Below are 12,414 nucleotides of genomic sequence, written 5' to 3' on the forward strand. Positions count from 1 at the left end.
GACGGAACTTTATTTTCGCGCCTCCTTGCAATGCGCACGCCCAAAAAATTTCACGGCGTGCAAACCCCCATCCCCCACCAGACACTTTCTGCGATGGTTTCTTTCCGAGTAAAACTGCAGCGAGTATAGGCATACAAGCACACGACACACCATCATGGTGAGTATTTGAGTAGGAAAGTTTAAAATTTTCAGTCATTAATTACGTCCGCTCGAGGCATTCTCGCGAGTGTAACCTTAAAGATTCGTTTCTCGTGTGGTGCAGTGTGTTGTACGTAGATTGCAACTTTTTCGTAAATCGTATACCCCTAACTGAGTGAATAACTTTGTCCACGTATATACGTCTACATAATAACGTTCACGCGATGTACGACAATATAATCGAGACGACTCAACTTATATTACTGTTACATTTAAATATGCTCCAACTGCCGTCAGAGGAACAACGCGTTCCAGATCAATTAGCTATACTTAACCTTAATCAAGAAATTTCTATGACGCAGTTCCACTCTTTCCGTTGGCTTAAAAACAAAATCTATCTATCTAAATTCTACTGCCGATATTTTAAATTTACTTCTTTTAAGCTAGCATTTTCCGGTTCCACCGAGTTGTGTGAAAATGAAAATCTGGATCAAATGAGAGGAAAGCTCTTCTCCCTTTGATCGTAGCCTGTCAAACGTAGTCGGCGTCATCATGCGTGAGACCAATGAGTGTTGATTCAAATTTATTTTACAGCCGCCTAAAAAGGACACAAAGGGTTCATCAAAGCAGCCACAGAAAACACAAAAGAAAAAAGAGGGAGGATCTGGTGGCAAGGCCAAAAAGAAGGTTTATATGAATCTATTTTATCTATAATCGATCGTTCAATAAATCTTTAATAACGATCACATTAGTCTTGACAAATGCTGGAAACGAAATGGCTGATTCAATGAGACTCCTCGTAAGCTTGATCTCAATAAAAGGATATGAATATTGTTCTGTTCCTTTTTAACTGTAGAAGTGGTCCAAAGGGAAGGTACGCGACAAGTTAAACAATCAAGTACTCTTCGACAAGGGTACATACGACAAATTGCTGAAGGAAGTACCTCAGTACAAATTGATCACGCCATCGATCGTCAGTGAGAGGCTAAAGATCCGCGGATCCCTCGCTAGGAGAGCACTGATCGAGTTGCAGCAGAAGGGACTCATCAAGCAAGTTGTGCAACATCATGCACAGTTGATCTACACGCGGACCACCAAGGGTGACGATCCAGCCGCGTGATCCATTTCTTCACGAAGACTATGTATATACAAATCCTGTGTGTTTAAACATGCCTAAAAAAATAAATTCATTAATCTCTTTCTACTATCATGGCTGATGCTAAATGTAAATGATTGTTTGTTACGCATAGAGCGAAAATGTTTGGTTTGTACAAATGCTGGATAATCGTACGATTCTCATTTATCGCGATGTTACTCTGTCAATCCATTCGCTTCCTTGGAGCTCGGACAGAACGGACGTGTTTGCTTGAACAAGGAAGCGAACGGATTGACAGAGTAACATCACGATAAATTGAAAATCGCGGGTAAGCGACGATCGCAGCAGTCGTACCAACTGCGAGGTTGATACCTAAGACTAGGGACATGGATGCCTAGGGCTAGGGACTTGTGGACGAAGAGCCCACACGAAAATCATTCGAGGTATGTGTATGTACCTTTAGAAAAACGGTGACGTCCCGACTGATCCCGACTTCATCTGTATTATATACTAATCTGACAGTGGCACTGGCACTGATTATCTGGAGTCATTATTAGTTGTTATTAGGGCTCGAGCTAAAGCTGAAACTCTACAGAGAACAATTCTCCTTGCCCTGATATTGCGACATCTGTTCTAATCTTTAAGACAGAAATCGTCGAATTATTTCGTAAGTCGATCTCGTCCGACGGCGAATTTTTCCTATAAATAATTCCTTCATTTGCAGAGTTTAGTATTATCCGCTGGACCTTTGATCCGCGAGCAGCGTTAAAATAGCTTTAATCTGCAAGTACGCGAACAAGATCCATCATCTAATCATCTCCAGAATTTCGTAAATTTACAGTTACACCCGTGTTTCTCTGATACAAAAGCGTAGTCTACGATTGTTTAAGCGAAGACACAGTCAGTAACTGAATAATGACAGTACTACTACGGTCAGTTTTGTTCAAACTACAACGTGTTGTAATGGTTTCTGCAATCATACTCAACAGTCATGTGGCTGCACTTTTATTATACGCAGATTTGTAATAAAGTCAACGATCGTTGGTGGGGTCGTTTATTACACCTACCAAGAGGGATTATGGTCAAAGTCTGAGGAAACAGCTAAACTGTATCGAAAATTATATTCTACATTGGCCCCATATGTCAAAGACAACATCCCAGAAGAAATAACCAAAGAGGTATTTCTTATGATGATAAAAGAATTCTCTGCTCTATTTAATACACTACTACAGTTCACACTGTATAATTCTTTGTATGGATTCAAAACAGGTTTCACAGTTGCCAAGTGTATCAGATGTTTCTTCCTTAGCGAAAACCTCTTGGAATAATGGCGTCATAGCGACCATGGGATTTCTGGCTGATTTACCAACTCACACTTCTAATGGAGCTAGCAGTTTGTATAAAACTGTAGAAAAATACATGAAAGATCTGAACGTGTAAGGGGAATTTGTAAATGAACAGTCGTGTAAATAGTATATATTGTACAAACTATAAAGCTGGAGAAAAACACTTTTCTGGCCCAGTCCTAGGCCTGACGCACGGTGTCATTTAACCCTTTCGCGACGGCGCACCTGTATTAAAGTAAATTTTGCTACTTCTCGCCTAAGTAAAAGTAAGTAAGTAAGTAAGACAAGTGGTGACGTATATAAGCGGCGTCAGCCGCTGTGATGCACTAGGTGACTGCCGTATATACACGGTATCCGTCGCGAAAGGGTTAATGGACGCTCGACTAGGCATCAATGGATTAATAATTTCGCAATGTGAAAGACAGAGATACTTTGAGGCATCCCGGAACTTCCGAGAATCCGATACCGAGAAAAAGTCTTGGAAGCCAAAAGCCGACCCGACTCGACATTTTCGGGCACCTATTTAAAAATGAATCAGAACAAAAGGTATAGGCAAAATTTGTGATTATTTAATTCTGTCGTTATAGTCGTTAAAACAGTCGTCGAACGTGTGAATAACGAACGATGGCAATCAACAATAGCAGGTACTACGAGTTTCGCTGTTCCTGAAAATATTACATTTTTTTCAAATTACACTATACACATTGCTGCTGCGCTTGCAAGACCAGGTACTTGAAATTTGTAATAGTTTTAATCGTTTGCGCGCGTTCTCGATAATCTTGATGGGAATTCGTTTTGGAATTCTCCTTTGGCTCGAGTCAAGATCTATCACGGACGTGTGTAGAAGCCAAGATTAAGCAGCCACGAGACGGTCCAGTGCCTTACTGACCTCGGTGAATACCGAGTCAACGGTGCCTTCGGCATTGATCTAAACGAAATCATTGCCAATTAGTAAGTCGATCGTTGTAATCGCACATACGAGTTTATTTGGTGAAAATAATTATATTTCTTTCTCTATCATCGATGAGATTCACTCGTTCGTAATACTTGATAAACTGCGGATCAGTGTACAAAACATTTAGAGCAAAGTACTCGTAAAGAATTTATAGTTCAGGCACGCTTTATCGTTTTCATTATTCAGTCAAGGTTGTTCTCGCTACGAGTCGAACGATACCGGCACACGTTCGAAACGATTTTGCGTAATTGCGTATAAATCAGTGGAATCTCAGATATCAAGATAAAATCGAACTGTTCGGAAGAATAATGTGGGACACGGCACTCGTACGTTCAATCGTCCAATCATATACTTACTGTAACTACTTTGTCCTTGTAATGCTGTACGATCTGATCGTTCTTCACGTTAAATATTTCGATCCTCTTCTTGATAGTTTCTTCATTATCGTCAGCTCTTTGAGTAATGGCCGTGGCCGCGCGTCCCAACAGCCTCGACTTCAACGTTTCGTTCGAGACGTCGAAGAAAAGAATCAAATCAACAGGACATACCTAACAATAGAAACGAAACAATGTTCATGGTCCATCCAGACGTCTATAATCTATTTTGTCATTAATTGAAACGTGTATTACAGATTAATGCTTACATTTTTCTCAAAGAGGAGACCTTGCTCCAATTCACGTGGGTATCCGTCAATGAGGAATCCAGTTTGTGTGGCGTTCTCCTTCTTAGCCTTCTCCATTCGTTCTCTTATCAAGTCCAACACAACATCCTGGTGGCCGGTGAAAAAATTTATATTTATTTACTATTTAATCGCTGTTTTCGCATTAGAAATGTGTTTCACGCAGACCGCGGATTTTTATGCAAGTTCAACTTTGTCGGACGCAGGATCGAAGAATGGAATTTACATGTACGAGAATGACGAAGGAATTTTATCATTTAGGTGAGGTGGGTAAACGAGACTGGGAGGCGTATGTACACGAGTTCAAACATCTCATTTTAGGCTAACACTAGGTCTAATCAGGTTACATCGAATCAGACGTGTGAAAGAGTTCGACCGGTTCGACAGCGAGGAGCGTGAATTCAAGAACGATGGTAATCTCAAACTTTTCTTAGCCATGGGGTCGCTACACAAATAAATTATTGTCGTTCCAATCGTTATTATTGTATCTTTACACATCGAGCGGAACAGTTCAGTCGTCTATTCTAAAAGCACAAGTATTCGCGGTCTATTTGTACAGTTAAAGATATAGCAGTTTACCGTTGGCACAAACAGACCCTTCGACATCAGTTCTTGAAGAGAGGCACCCCTGCTACTGCCGCTGGCAACCTCCTCCCGCAGCAAATCACCGCTACTTATGTGAAAAAATCCATATTTATCGATGATTTTCTCGCACTGCGTCCCCTTGCCGCATCCTGGCCCGCCTATTATCCAAATCGTCTTCATCTCCCCCAGATCCCGGTTCAAGGGCTCCCGGTGCGATCAAGCTTTTGAAATCTACCGCGCGGTCGACCTCTGCTACTGCCTCCTTCCCCTAGCAAGGACGCATCTTTTGTGCAACAATAATTCAACTCTGCCAAATTGCGAACATCGTAACGATAAGATTTCTCTATTTTCAATTTTCTTGGCCGTTTGGCGTCGTGACCCGAATGAATTTGCGCACAGCCCATGCAGTGTGACAAGCCGTGACAAGTGACGTTGGAAACACGCGAAGAAAGGTCCGTATTTCTTTTTTCTCGTACCTGCTCGCCGATAATAAAGAAGAACACGATCGCGAAGAACGAACGAACGAACGAAGGAAAGAATAATTATGAGAAGGACGTGTTTGGCAACTTTTTAACAGCTATTTTATGTCACAGAGGAGAAATTTATTGCCAATCGAGGTCGTTCTGGTTATACGATACAAAAGTTATACGCGTCCCAAGTAAAGTATAATCAGCTCCTGGCTCGCTATACTTTTCTTGCAGATTATCCTTAACACGACACCTCATCGTATCCATCTCCTTGTATACGTTGTATCACACGGTTGTACGTATACTGTGGTGCACAGCTCTCTCTCTCTCTCTGTTGATCCTTTCGCCAACAGGATCCTTTCCTCCCTATGTGTACGAGCTTTCACGAAGGAACGATACACTGTCTACCGTCTACGACGAATTTTCAACGTCTAACACAGATAATTGAATTAATTTCTAGCATTTCAGCAAACAGCAGTTCATCGTTTTAATCTGGTCACGGTATCATACAACTATGTGTATACATAAACGGTAGATAATTCTTATCGATGCACCCTACACATTTTGATACACAACATTGATACGACCAAAGTATGCGATACAAGTGGACGAGAGTACGTGCGTACGTACAACCACGTAAAATCGAAGGAATTGCGAAAATTAATAAGAGAGCCGTTTTTGTAAGGTGGTTCTCACCCTTACCTCAAAGGTCGTAAGACCAAGGCTGCCTTGCTCGGCGAACGTTCGATCTCGCTGCACTACACTCGTGGAACGAAAAATACCGTACCAGTGCAGTACAGGGTACACACTGCTTCTTCGAATCGTTACAAGCGCGGAAATACCAGACACTGGCGTGCTGCCGCCTCGTCGGTCGAGCCGTATGCCGCGACCGCGAGTAATTTCGGCATTTAGCCTTCTGGCCAGAGGAGTGAGCGGCTATACAACACGAAGGGGCGCGGTAGCGGTCCGAAGGTAAGTTTGATTCGATACACCGCACGTAAGTATACATGGTATACGCGGTTCTGCAAAGTCTTCTACTACAGTCGCAACGTTTAAAAATAAATATACGGCAAACATCGAATCGTAGGTTCTATTCGTGTAACCAGGTCACGGGAATTTTACCACCCCCTCGTGTGACAACTGCTCCTCGTGAGCGTGAAAAATTATCGCCGTGACGATGGGAAGGAACGTGACCGTGCTAACGAGCGATCAAAGAGTAATTACACTGGTACTACACTTCTAGCCACACTGTTTCACAGAGAGAGCCTTGTGCAGAAAGAAAAATGGTTATTCGAAAATTAATTACATTTAAAGTTACGTCGGAGCGCTATCGATGAAATATCGAGGACGTGCCGCGGAAACTATCGGTGGCGATATATATATGTATATATATATATATACAGACACACACCAAGGGCTGAACGGATACTTTCTCCGGAGCCTTTCTGGCACCCTGTATCAGGTCCGAATAAAACGGACAAATACATAAATAAATAAATAAAGAAATCGGTGGCATCAGCGATTACGTGCGGCTACTGGTAATTTTGTATTTCATATTCTGATTGGCCAATCTGGTTTAAGAGTTTACTTTCGTCGAGGGTGGACGAATCTCTGAGCTTTTTGCGCCGACGAGCTCGACTGCTTCGCTCGCTCAATGGTGCTATGCACAGAGAGAAAAATTGTTCTCTCTGCTATGCACAACTTAAATCTCGTAACATAACGCGCATGTCCACGGGAAACGTAAGTGGGGAGAAAGAGCAGTGGGAAGCGTAGAAATCCCTCGATCTGGTAACGTCGCTCGCAACAGGAGGTTATCCTACTCGATCGTACTCGTAACAAAGTAACAACCGTAACCGTTGTAACTGCCCTCGAGGAGTGGTTCCAGTAGTGAGTGAAACTTTGAAAAAAGCCGGAAAGATTATAAAACAATCAGAAAACATGGTAAGCATATAAAAAGCCTGTGTGCTTAGACGTAAGAATTAACGCGAGGTCCGTCAGGGATCACAAATTTTTGTCATCGATCGTCGTAAACATTTTTGTCACAAGTAACAGTGTCGGGTAGCAGGAATTTTATAAAACGAATATGCTACATGTATTTCGCTCAAAGATTCGTATCAATCACGATTCTAGTCAGAAAACAGAACGAGAACGAACGTCACGTTATTTTACGACAAGTCGATCTAACCTTATAAGGAAATTAATAATTTCGACCGACTCCCACAACGTGCGCGTGTAGAAACTAGTATACCGGGGAAAAAAAACACATACAGTACAGCACGTCGAAGACAAACGAACCGAGCTGATTCGAGAAGTCTTTTTATTCGTGCGCAACGAATATTTCGTATCGAGTAACGAGGACGAAATCGATTCATTCGTCTCGTAAGAATTCGCAAAACTGGACGGGAAGTCGCAGCCATATCATTAAGAAAAGTCACACGTAAATTTGGAGATTTAGAAAATGGGCAGATACGCGAGAGTAAATGCAAACAATAATAACACGAAAATTCTGATTCTAACGTACTACGGACGCGTCTAGTTCGACGATGATCACATCCGTCCCCTTTTCAGCAGCCACAGATAATTTTACTGAAGGAAGGCACCGACGCGTCTCAAGGGAAACAGCAACTAATATCGAACATAAACGCTTGTCAAGTAGTAATGGACGCCGTGAGGACCACTTTAGGTCCTCGGGGCATGGACAAACTGATCGTCGATCAAAACGGGAAAGCTACAATCTCAAACGACGGAGCGACTATTTTAAAACTGTTGGACGTCGTACATCCGGCGGCGAAAACCTTGGTAGACATCGCAAAATCCCAAGACGCAGAAGTAAGTGTGAACCATGACCACTCTTTCAGAAGTGCGTAGTAAGAATTCGTAGCGTATCCAGAACTCGTCGTCGACTCTGTGAACGCGAACGAACGAGTGACGTGACAAGACGTAACATCACTAGCTGCTGTACAGAGAACAACAGATCGAGAACACGTGTAGACCGGTAGTATCTCGAAGTGATTCAATTACCTCGACAGTGTTCGAACATTTCATCGGAACGTAATTCTTTGAACACGGTTTTGCATCTTCGTTTCGAACTTTAAAACGGTATTCTGACCGTGGACGCCGGTTCGGTAAACAACGTTCAGACAATCTCTTTAAAAGTCATTGATCAAATCGTTTCTCGCGACACCGTACTCTCGTGCACAGTGACACTGAACCGTTGGTTTCGTTGCAGGTAGGCGACGGTACCACGAGCGTGGTACTGCTGGCAGGAGAATTTTTGAAACAAATGAAATCGTTCATCGAAGAAGGTGTGCATCCACGTATCATGATCAAGGCTCTTCGGCTCGCACTTCAAGTAGCAGTGGACAAAATAAACGCAGTGAGCGTGAAGATAGACAAATCTGATCAAACGAAAGTGATGGAACTGTTGGAAGAATGCGCCGCTACATCGATGAGCTCGAAATTGATTCACCAACAGAAAGAGTTCTTCAGTCGCATGGTCGTAAAGGCCGTGATGATGCTGGACGAAATGTTACCTCTGAACATGATCGGTATCAAAAAGGTGTCCGGCGGAGCGTTAGAGGACTCCGAACTGGTGAAAGGCGTAGCTTTCAAGAAGACGTTCTCTTACGCCGGATTCGAGATGCAACCGAAAAAGTACCAAGACTGCAAAATCGCACTGTTGAACATAGAATTGGAACTGAAAGCAGAACGCGACAACGCCGAGATCCGCGTGGACAACGTGACGGAGTATCAAAAGATAGTGGACGCCGAGTGGCAAATTCTATACGACAAACTGGACAAAATTCACAAGAGCGGAGCGCAAGTGGTACTGTCGAAACTGCCGATCGGTGACGTGGCGACCCAGTACTTCGCGGATCGGGACACGTTCTGCGCAGGCAGGGTCCCCGAAGAAGACTTGAGGAGAACGATGAAGGCTTGCGGTGGGAGCATTCTGACCACCGTACACGGCATCAAAGATTCGGACCTCGGTAGATGCGAAGTGTTCGAAGAACGACAAATCGGCGGCGAGAGGTAGGTGAATCGTACAACGTACACGCGTAACGAGAAACGAGTCGGTCGCCTCGATCGTACGCGTAAAAAACGAAACGCGAAACTCGGACGAGATCGTAAGAATCGAACTACGAGACTCGCGAGTACGAGAAGCGATCGTCGTCGAGAAGCCGCCGTCGCCGTGGCTGTCGCGCAGCAGCAGCAGCAGAAGTACACGGCCTCTGGTTCTCTGGTGAACATTTTCACGGTACAAAGTCGGTCGGATTGTTCGCAGATTCAACTTCTTCTACGAAGGATCGCGCACGAAAACGTGCACGTTCATACTGCGCGGAGGAGCCGAGCAATTCTTGGAAGAGACCGAGAGGTCGTTGCACGACGCGATCATGGTGGTGAGGCGTTTGTTCAAAACGAACGCGTACGTGGCCGGTGGCGGAGCCATCGAGATGGAGTTGTCGAAGACGTTGCGAGACTACTCTCGCGTGATAGCAGGGAAGGAGCAGCTGTTAATCGGAGCAATAGCTCGCGCGCTCGAAGTGATACCAAGGTAGGTAGAGGAGCACGATCTCGCGTTCGAAGAACTCTCGGGCTCGGAAGCCGAGCCGAGAGGCGCAGAACGCGCAGGGACGCACGTTTCTCCGACGGAGGATCGAAAAGTAACGGTGAGTCGCTCGCGCACTGCTCCTGGTTCTCCTCGTTGATTGCAGGCAATTGTGCGACAACGCCGGTTTCGACGCGACGAACATTCTGAACAAACTGCGACAGAAACAGCACAAAGGCATGCACACGTACGGCGTGGACATCAACACGGAGGACATCGACGACAACATGTCGGCTTACGTATGGGAGCCCGCCGTCGTGAAGATCAACGCTCTGACAGCGGCGATCGAAGCGGCGTGCCTGATCCTGTCGGTGGACGAGACCATAAAGAATCCGAAGAGCAGCCAGGACAAAGAAGGACCGCCACAAACGGGCCGCGGCATGGGACGACCGATGTAACGACAGCGCAGAAGAAACGCTGTAATCGGCTGGAACGCGTCGTAAAAGATCACGCAGGATCGTGTAACGCCACGATCCGTTCATACAATTACGAATGATCGAATTAAACGATTTTTTTGCACACTCGTCTCGTACTACATCCCCGAACACGCGACTACGAAACCGACGTTCCCTTTCAATCCGTTCGATCCATCCACTCGAATCATCTCGGAATCGCACCAGGTTCACAGGGAGCATCTCCGCGCGCTGGACGCGCGTTCGTTCGTCGTTGGTCGTTCGTCTGGTGGTCGCGGAATCGTACGAGGGTAGAAACGGACAAAGGAACAGAAACGGGAAGAAGACTCGATCTCGTCGCGACGACTCGATCGCGCCGCTCCCGACGCCGAACGGGACTCGTTCGGAGTCGAACGACGTCGCTCGCGTCGATCGTACGAAAAGTGTCGATCGTCGAGGAAACGTTCGGACGCAACTGGAAAAGGCCGCCGGATCGTACACCGACGGAGTCCTCCGTATCGAAGCAGAACGACAGGCGATCGATCGACGGATCGATCGCTCGGTCAACGCGCATTCGAATCTCGCGCGTCGCAACGTTTCACGCAACCCACAGAGAGTGGACGCGTACAGCCAGTAACTACGCGGAGCGGTTCCCGTCGGCTCGCCGCGCTCCGCCTGACCGACAGTGCAGCGCGCAAGACCGCCTCGCACCGTCGGTAAGGCAGAGCGCGGCGAGCCGGCAGGAACCGCCAGAGACGTACGTTCGTGGGGGTCGCGCTCAAGGTTCGAACGAGTCCCACACAAAGTTCAACGATACGCGTACAGAATCAACGTTAGAACACTCGAGATGACAGGAAAGAAGTTCGGTCTTTGCATTCGCGACTCCTCGAGGGTGAACGAAAACTACGACCGTTACGTGAAGCGTAGCGTCGATCTTTCGAACTCCGAGGTGGCTCCTAGTCGGCTCGTCGTCGTCCAATCCGGGACAGGTTCCGACTCCCTATGCGTACAGGGAAATCAGCCCGAAGGTCGTCGAGCTAGCGGGGTGCCATACGTTCTGGCGCCAGAAAGGCAGAGACGCGCCAGGGTAAGGAACGACCGACGGGCGAGTCGCGTCGGGTGCACCGTTCGGTCGAGGGACGAAGGACGCGATCTCTGCCTGGACGGGGGTACGGTTGGGAGGGTGAGGGAAGGCGTAGGAGGGGAAGAGCAGTGGGGCCGGAGAAAGGGAGGAAAAAGAGGGGAAGCGAGCCGCGAGGAAAAACTATGCGCAGTTTGGTGGAAATTTAGCGACGGGGACGTCGGGCGGAGGGTGCGGGGATGGAGGGGTGGGGTACGGGGCGTTCTTGGTGAGTAATCCGTCGTCTCTGGTTGGAAAGGACGCGGGGAGAATGCGCGACGGAAGTTGGGACGGTACGGGGAGTGCGCGGTCGGCGGACGTTGGGACGCGGAGCGCGAGGACGGAGAGTGGGCATACCGGCACGTTGGCGTGCCGGCCGTGTGCTGGAGACGTGTGGGGAAAGGGTGGGAGGAGAAGGGGGAGGGGAAGAGGTTGGTGACGGGTGGGATGAAAGAAGAGAAAGAAGGAAAAGAAGAGGGTGGGAAAAAGAAAGGAGAGAGGAAAGAAAGAAGGGAAAAAAAGAAGGGAAAAAAAGAGGGGAAAAGGGGGGAAGAAGAGGGAAAAAAAGAAGGGAAAAAAGAAGAAAGAAAAGAAGAAAAAAAAAGAAGAAGAAAAGGTAGGAAAAAAAAGAGGGAAAAAAAGAAGAGAAAAGAAAAGAAGGGAAAAGAAAGGAGGAAAAGAGAAGAGAGGGAAAGGAGGGGGAGTGGGAGTGGGAGTGGTAGTGGGTGTGGTGGCGTGAGAGGGTGTGGGGGATGGAGTGAGATGGCGTGGGAGCGTGTGAGAGGACGTGGGAGTGTGTGAGAGGACGTGGGAGCGTGTGAGAGGACGTGGGGGAGTGTGAGAGGATGTGGGAGAGTGTGAGAGGAGGTGGGAGAGTGTGACAGGGTGTGGGGGATGGTGTGGGAGGGCGTGGGAGCGTGAGAGAGGGCCTGGGAGCGTGTGAAGAGGGTGTGGGAGAGTGTGACGTGGCGTGGGAGAGTGGGACGTGGTGTGGCAGTGCGCGACCTGGCGTGGGAGTGTGTGAAAG

At 46.8% G+C, this 12,414-nt stretch overlaps 4 protein-coding genes and 1 long non-coding RNA gene across 6 annotated transcripts; 4 read left to right on the plus strand and 1 right to left on the minus strand.

Moving 5' to 3' along the window:
* Positions 1-10: 10 nt before the first annotated feature.
* On the plus strand, positions 11-1,345 carry LOC108626618 (40S ribosomal protein S25-like). The gene is made up of 3 exons (XM_018027392.2): positions 11-157; positions 733-825; positions 995-1,345. The coding sequence occupies exons 1-3, from the start codon at positions 155-157 to the stop codon at positions 1,256-1,258; spliced, it is 360 nt and encodes a 119-aa protein (XP_017882881.1). The 5' UTR covers positions 11-154; the 3' UTR covers positions 1,259-1,345.
* A 349-nt stretch (positions 1,346-1,694) lies between these two features.
* LOC108626625 (MICOS complex subunit MIC13) lies at positions 1,695-2,746 on the plus strand. Its single transcript, XM_018027406.2, has 4 exons — positions 1,695-1,901; positions 1,959-2,166; positions 2,253-2,412; positions 2,504-2,746. Exons 2-4 carry the CDS (start codon positions 2,150-2,152, stop codon positions 2,672-2,674), a joined length of 348 nt encoding a protein of 115 aa, XP_017882895.1. The 5' UTR covers positions 1,695-1,901; positions 1,959-2,149; the 3' UTR covers positions 2,675-2,746.
* A 381-nt stretch (positions 2,747-3,127) lies between these two features.
* Ak1 (Adenylate kinase 1) lies at positions 3,128-6,056 on the minus strand. Its single transcript, XM_018027311.1, has 5 exons — positions 5,969-6,056; positions 4,794-5,067; positions 4,179-4,304; positions 3,892-4,083; positions 3,128-3,508 (listed from the first exon to the last, which is right to left on the minus strand). The coding sequence occupies exons 2-5, from the start codon at positions 4,977-4,979 to the stop codon at positions 3,434-3,436; spliced, it is 579 nt and encodes a 192-aa protein (XP_017882800.1). The 5' UTR covers positions 4,980-5,067; positions 5,969-6,056; the 3' UTR covers positions 3,128-3,433.
* Positions 4,298-4,693, plus strand: LOC113464584 (uncharacterized). Its single transcript, XR_003389437.1, has 2 exons — positions 4,298-4,480; positions 4,536-4,693. It is a non-coding gene; the product is annotated as an uncharacterized LOC113464584 (long non-coding RNA).
* A 489-nt stretch (positions 6,057-6,545) lies between the features above and the next one.
* CCT7 (chaperonin containing TCP1 subunit 7) lies at positions 6,546-10,396 on the plus strand. Of its 2 annotated transcripts, none has more exons than XM_018027257.2 (5): positions 6,546-7,207; positions 7,838-8,095; positions 8,496-9,298; positions 9,552-9,821; positions 9,982-10,396. In XM_018027257.2, the coding sequence occupies exons 1-5, from the start codon at positions 7,205-7,207 to the stop codon at positions 10,271-10,273; spliced, it is 1,626 nt and encodes a 541-aa protein (XP_017882746.1). In that variant the 5' UTR covers positions 6,546-7,204; the 3' UTR covers positions 10,274-10,396. The 2 variants fall into 2 exon arrangements, with proteins under 2 accessions (XP_017882746.1, XP_017882736.1); XM_018027247.2 differs by having other exon boundaries at positions 6,578-7,207; positions 7,835-8,095.
* Positions 10,397-12,414: the final 2,018 nt, after the last annotated feature.

This window comes from Ceratina calcarata, unplaced genomic scaffold (assembly GCF_001652005.2).
Source record: "Ceratina calcarata isolate Rehan_Ccalc_2016 unplaced genomic scaffold, ASM165200v1 scaffold121.2, whole genome shotgun sequence".
NCBI lineage: Eukaryota > Metazoa > Arthropoda > Insecta > Hymenoptera > Apidae > Ceratina > Ceratina calcarata.